Source organism: Belonocnema kinseyi, chromosome 2 (assembly GCF_010883055.1).
Source record: "Belonocnema kinseyi isolate 2016_QV_RU_SX_M_011 chromosome 2, B_treatae_v1, whole genome shotgun sequence".
Taxonomy (NCBI): Eukaryota; Metazoa; Arthropoda; class Insecta; order Hymenoptera; family Cynipidae; genus Belonocnema; species Belonocnema kinseyi.
This window is the reverse complement of record NC_046658.1, coordinates 156857296-156864510: the sequence shown is the minus strand read 5'-3', so window position 1 is coordinate 156864510 and position 7215 is coordinate 156857296. Positions and strand designations below refer to the sequence as shown.

Here is a 7215-nt window from a genome sequence, read left to right as displayed (position 1 = left end):
CCTTTCTACTAACAAACTTTAAACAAGGTTTTACAATGAACTATTGACCAGAATTATGAAAAATTATTTAATTATAATTAAGATTTTCTAAATCTACTTTATAATAAAGTACTGCAGCATAAATAATAAAATAAATGGAACTCAATCTTTTGGAGTATCATTGAACTTGTAACTAGTTGTATTTGGCTTCAACCAGTTTAAACCCCTTGACAAGCGATCGATGATGAATCCGTACAAACCCTCGGTTTATTTTCTAATTCGTATTTGCTAGGTCACATTAGATTGTTAAGAGACACGCTCCTGACACTGCCTGCAAGTCAGGCGCATTTTTCACACTTCTATCCGTGGTGTTCTAAATAATTTTAACACATGCGTATAAAGAGGTGCGACCGAAATTTCGAAATTTGGGTTCTGTGATGCAGGCTGAGATTTCTGGTGGAAAGGCTGAATTGATAACTCAACTAGACATCGTTTTTCAGTCGAATTAACTCAAGTTATTTGTGCTTTGTGACAGTGATCATGAATTTGGAGGAATATCGTAAACATGGTGAGCGCTAGGATAGTTTTAAGGAAAGTTGTTCCATTTGAAGATGTAAGAGTTTTTTCTACTGGTCCATGTTTCGTTTTATTAAAAAGCTATAACTTTTTCTTTCTGATAAAGAGTTTCTTCAGTACGTATATATAAAGTAAATATATTAGTTAATTATTAGTTAAAATTTAAAAATATATAAAGTTTCTTAATTAGTATGCTAATTAAGATAATCCATTTATTTTTTGTCAGTCCTAGTGATTAAATCAGTTTAAAAAGCATCACATCGCAGTAATTTCTAGTTGATTAATTTCATCCCGAATTTGTATCAAAATTATGCTTTAAACAGGGTTTAGATTTTTTATTTGATCCGCAAATTGCGCATTAGAATTATCCGTTTCTCAAGGTCAATCGTCTGTAATGAAGATGAAACTACTAGGGCTTGACGAGAAGTACGTTTGATGATGGGTGGTTTTATGACGGAAAAATGTAGTGACGCAAACATTTGACGACCAGAAGGTTTGACGATGAGTGCTGTAATGAAGGAAAATTTTGACGATAGGTTCTTTGAGAATGGGTAGTTTGACGACTAGAAGGTATTACAATTGGTGGTTTTATGACGTAAAGGTTAGACAACAGGATGTTTTGACGGTAGGTGGTTTAAAGATAAGAATATTCAATGAAGAAAAATTTGACGATTAGAAAGTTGGACGAAGTGGAGTTTTCACGATGAGTGTTGTAATGAAGGTAAAGTTTTGACGATGGTTTCTTTGACGACGGGTTTCACGTGGGATAATTTGACGGCGGAAATGTTTGACGATACGTGGTTTTACTAGGGGTAGCTTTATGACTGGAAGTTATCATAATGGGTCGTTTGATGACGTGAAGGTTTGGCGACAAGATGGTTTGACAATGGGTTCTTTGACGACGAATAGCTTGACGACTGGCAGGTGTTACAATGAATATTTTAATGACATGGAGATTTGACGACAGGCTGTTTTGGCGGTAGGTGGTTTGAAGATGGGAATATTTAACAATGGAAAGGTTTGACGTTGGATAATTTGACGGCGGAAAAGTTGGACGATACGCAGTTTGACGACGTGTGGCTTGATAACTGGAAGTTGTTACAATGGGTGGTTTGATGACGTCAAGGTTTGGTGATAGGATGTTTTGACAATGTGTTCGTTGACGACGAAAAGCTTGAGACCCCAAGGTCTTACAATGGATGGTTTGATGACGTGAAGGTATGATGACAGGATGTTTTGATGGCAGGTAGTTTAAAGATGCGAATGTTTAACGATGAAAAGGTTTGGTGTTGGATAATTTAACGACTGGAGGTTTGGCGATATGTGATTTGACATTGGGCATCTTGACGACTGTAAGGTCTTACAATGGGTGTCATGATGACACGAAGATTTGACGACAGGATTTTTTGACTCGACGGTTTGGTGACGTGTGGTTTGACGGCTGGTAGTTTCAGGACAAGTAGGTTTCTTCATGGGTGTTTGATGATAAGAAATTTTGACGACAGAAAGATTTGACTTCGGTATGATGTGATGAAAGGAAGGTTTGTCGAAGGGTGGCTTGAACATGTGAAGGTTTGGCAAAGGGATTTGGCGGTGGGATGATTTAACGGCGAGAAGGTTTTACGACAAGTGCTTTAACGTCGGTTAGGTTTAACGACGTGGTTTTCTGACGATTGATGCTGTAATAAAGACCAAGTTTAATGACGAGGAGGTTTAACGATGGGTTATTTAACAATGGGTTGCTTGACCACTAGAAAGTGTCACAATGGGTGGTTTGATGACGTGAAGGTTTGACAACAGGATGTTTTAACAGCGGGTGGTTTGAAGATGGAAATGTTTAATGATGAAAAAGTCTGACGTTGTATAATTTAACAATTGGAAAGTTTGGCAATATGTAGTTTGAAGGCGGATGGCTTGACGACTGGAAAGTGTGAAAATGGGTGGTTTGACGATAAATGATTTAATGATAGAAAAATTTGACGACGAGAGGATTGGACTTCGATAAGATTTGACCACTCGAAGGTTTGTCGAAGGATGGCTTAAAGACGTAAAGGTTTACCGATGGGTTTGACGATTGAAAGATTTGACGGTAAGAAGGTCTCACGACAAGTGGTTTGACGTCGGATAGTTTTGACGATAAGTGGTTTGATGAAGGAAAGTTTGACGGGTGGTTTGACACAGTAGGAACTACTATAGGTAAATGTATTAAGATACTTTTAGAAACAAAAAAAAAACAATAAATTTCAAAATTTAAATATACGCTTTTTTTAATAAAAATCAATCAACTTTTTTGGGGTAAAAGTTCTTAAAAATAATCTTTTGCGTTGGGAAATTAGATTCTTTTTTGAAGATTCATCTCTTTTGGCAGAAAAAATGTAACTGTTCGGCTAATAATTAATCACTCTTAGTTAAAAGTTTTCTTTAACACGGTCCTTTTTGGTTTAATTCAACTGTTTGCATTAAAAATTAAAGTCTGCTGTGTTTGAAATATAAAGTTTTACATTATTAGTTAAAAATTTCAACTATTTGGTTAAAATTCAATTCTTTTTTGAAGATCCATATCTTTAGCTAGAAATTTTATCTTTTTTATAAAAAATCAAAGTATTTTTAATTGAAAGTTGATTCTTTTGTTTTTTGAAATTTTATTATTTTATTGAAAATTCAACAATTTTTTGAGAAAGTCATTCTTTTTGGTTATAATTTTTTTTTCGTTAGAAATACAAGTGTTTCGTTAAAAATTAATCTACGCCTGTTCAGGATTCAACCAACCTTTTAATATAAAACTATAAAAAAAACTGGAAATTGAAATATTTTGTTGTTGGTCAAAATTGATCCTTTTTAGTTAAAAATACAACTATTTTCTTTTTTAATTAGCTATTTTGTTGAGCGTTCGTCTTTTTTGGCAGAAATAAAATTTTCTATTCGAAAATTGATCTTCCTGTTATAAAATTTACGCACTTGGTTGAAAGTTGAAGGCTTTTATTAGACATTTATTTTTTGAGTTGAACATTTATCACTTTAGTTAAAAATTCATCTTTTTAGGAAAAATTAAACTATTTGCTTTATAATTGATTATAATGCAACCACGAAGTAGTATAAGGAGACCCCACTCTCGGAAAACTTGGACGCGTGAATTCGGATTTAGATATTTTGCATCAATCGTAACGCCTCTTGCAGGAAAATGCGAAAATGAGAACATTTCCAAAATCCCCTGATTTTTCCTTGACTAATTTTTCATTCCAAATCATTAATATTCACATTATAATATTTGAATCTTATAATACTTTTAACATATAATATTTTATAAACGGAATAAAACAGTCTTTCAGATACAAATTTAATATTTTCAAAATTACTTTATTTCAAACCCAAAAATGACTTTTCTACTATAAAAAAGACTCTTTTACAAAATACTTCAATTTTCTAGAAAGTAATGGAATTTTTAACCTAATATTCGAATGCTCAACCTAAAAAGACAAATTTCCACCGAAAAAGTATCATAATTTATATTCCAATACAAAAATAAAGTTCAAACAAACAAAAAAAGTATTTTTCACTAAACAGTAACATTTTCAACCAAAAGCATAAGCATTTAATGAAAAAAAATTTAACAATGTAGTTTCACTTTTACCCAAGCAGATTCGGGTTTTCACGATCCAAATATGGATTTTTAAACAAAAAATCATTTTCTATAAAAAAAAATTGAATTTTCAATACAAAAAGACGATTTTTTAACTAAAAAGGATGACTTTTTAACAAAATTGTTGGATTTTCTAACAAATAAATGCATTTTTATTCAAAAAAATATTAAATTTCTATTAAGCAGAAGAATTTTCAGAGGCAAAAATAAAGTTAAGTTTTCATTTAAAAAAGATTCCAGTTGACTCTTCAAGATAAAAAATTACATTTTGTAACAGAAAATAAGATTCTATGAACAAAAATTAAATTTCAATGCAATAAGACGAATTTTTTAAAGCAATAACGATGAATTTTTAACAAAATAGTTAAATTATCTACCAAATACTTGCATTTTTTTCAAAAAAGATTCCATCTTACACTAAAACAGATGAACTTGTAATAAAAAATAACCCATTTTTCCAAGCGGAAATTCCATCCAAAAAAGATTTCATTACATTTTTCAAGACCAAAATGTAAATTTGAAACACAAAGAAAATTTTCTAAGAAATTGTTCACTTTTCAAGAAAATAGCAAAATTTTTATCCAAAAAAGATATTTTTCTTATAACAGATGAATTTTTAAATAAATAAAAACAAAAAATTATGACCTTTCAACACACTTGTTGAAAGTCCAGCAAGCATTTCCATTTTTATCCATGAGGGATGTAATTTTTTACTAAAGAAGTTAAATTTTAAAATCAAAAAAAAAAATTATCAAAACAAAAGGGTTAACATTTTCAACCGAAAACTATTAAATCTAAATTTTAAAAAATCTAAATTATTAAATCTTCAACCATAGAATAATATTCAAAACTAAAAAGATAACCTTCAGAAGAATGTTGTTGCCAATTTTCAAAATTCTAATCTGAAAATATTCCATTTTTAACTTTTTGAACTTGTCCTATTTTCGAATATTTAATCTTAAATTATTCAGATTCGTTCTTCAGATTCGAGAATAAAATTTCCCATTTAAAAAAAATTGCAAACTGAAGTTCTTTAACTTGTAACGCTTTTAAGTAGAATTAATACATTTTTTATTCTTTTGAATGTTAAATAATCGAATTTTCAAATTTTTTTTGGAAAATATTTCATTTTGAACATTTTGAACTTCTCGTATTATTGAGATTTTCTATAATCTTCAACCACTGAAATTTGTGATTCTTATATTTAAAATAAACTTGTCTCATTTTGTAAGCTTTAAATTAGAAATGATACAATTGCCAAAATTTTCTAATAAAAATGTCCAACTTTCAAAATTTAATCTGAAAGGCGGCATAGTAGTGGGGTCTCCTTATTCTACTCCATGAGTGTAATATAGCGAAATTAGACTTTTTATAACAACCTTAAACTTAACATTATAAACAATATTAGTAATATTACTAAAGCTGAGATTTGCAGCATAATTTATGGTGAGTTGATAGAAATAATAGTTTTTGTAACTTTTTTAAAACTTGCTTTGAAACGTACTTAATTTTTCCGTATTTACGACTCGGTTTTCTATGGGACCAGTGAAACAAAAAACTCGTACATCTTCCTCTTTAAATAATGACCCAGTCAATAACTCTAACATCTTGATCGTTTTTCTTCATGGAGGTAAGGAAATGGTGGATTACATCGCCGACTACCTTGAAAATATTCGGTCACGGAGAGTTTATCCGGATGTGTCTCCTGGATATCTGAGAAATATGTTACCAACATCAGCTCCTACAGAAGGTGAATCTTGGGAGGCAATTTTTAATGACATCGAAAAATGCATAATGCCCGGTGTTACACACTGGCAAAGTCCTCATATGCATGCATATTTTCCAGCGCTAAATTCACCAGCAAGTCTCTTGGCAGACATGTTGGCTGATGCTATCAATTGTTTAGGATTCACATGGGTATGTGATGAATCTTGACGAAACTCAGTGGGCAAAAAGACATGGTCAACCTAAAAATTTCTTCAAGCCGGCGCTTCCCTACTCGCACCCTGTAACTGGTAAAGGTGTTAGCACAGAAAATCCGTCAGCTGCGGACCGCCATTCGAGAAGCAGAAGTATGTGACGTTGCCGATATTGATGTGTTTACGGAGAGTGTAGTGCTTATCATTGTAGAAAAAAGCCAATTTTAGATAGTAATATTTTTTAATATTTCGAATATCTCTGACGAGCTTCGTAGTTATTTATGTGTATTTTTTGGACGACATAATTTAAATATATATATGGTCATTTTGGGGATCCAAGAATAAACTATAACGGAGATAAATTAGTTGGTCTATGCTTAGAAAGGGGTCTGTTTATTACAAATACTTGGTTTAGGCATAAAATGATCCACATGTACACTTGGTCTAAAGGAAATAGCCGCAGTATAATTGACTTTGTTGTTGCGGATGAAAGACTTAGAGAGTTAGTCAAAGATACAAGGGTCATGAGGGGTCCTGAATGCAATACAGATGATTACCTTCTGATCTCAAAAATGAAATTAGGTCGGGGTTGGAGAAAAAGAGACCCAAGAAAGCAAAACAAACGCGAATCAAAATTGAGAACCTACAGAAACCGGATGTGCGAATAGATTTCCAAAATAAGATAATCGAAAGCATAGATAGGACAACATGGGAGGACCATATAAAAAACAAAAATTTAGAGGGCGCCTGGACAATGTTACGGGTGTGTGGTACCGCAGTTGTAGGAAGAATGTCAGGTGATGCGTGGTGGAATGATGAAATTCAGGCTGCCCAAAAAGCAAAAAGAGAAGCGTACAAGAGAACTTTGAACATCGCAGGTCTTGGCAATGAGGAAATAAGTAGACGTAGAAATGATTATACAGTCTGTCAAGTTAAAGCGTGGGTGGCTTTACTCGCAGTCGGTAAGGTGTATCGACATGATTTTGGTGTCAAAATATAAAGAAGAGCTCCCTCTTTCATGCTTTTTGATTTAACATTCAGTTTGCTTTCAATTCTCATCTTGTTACCACGTTACAAAAAATGAGTTCCGTATACGCTTCG

The 7215-nt window shown here is 32.3% G+C and overlaps 1 protein-coding gene across 3 annotated transcripts in view; it reads left to right on the top strand.

Moving 5' to 3' along the window:
- Positions 1–310: 310 nt before the first annotated feature.
- LOC117168035 (histidine decarboxylase) overlaps positions 311–7215 on the top strand; it is a 29311-nt gene continuing 22406 nt past the window's right edge. Inside the window, exons 1-3 of one of the 3 annotated variants that reach the window (XM_033353371.1) lie at positions 311–547; positions 5826–5945; positions 6042–6112. In XM_033353371.1, coding sequence (XP_033209262.1) covers positions 520–547; positions 5826–5945; positions 6042–6112 — 219 coding nt within the window. In that variant the 5' untranslated portion in view covers positions 311–519. Of the gene's footprint in view, positions 548–2660; positions 2752–5825; positions 6113–7215 lie in introns of those variants that run through there. The other 2 variants (XM_033353368.1, XM_033353370.1) reach the window with 2 other exon arrangements.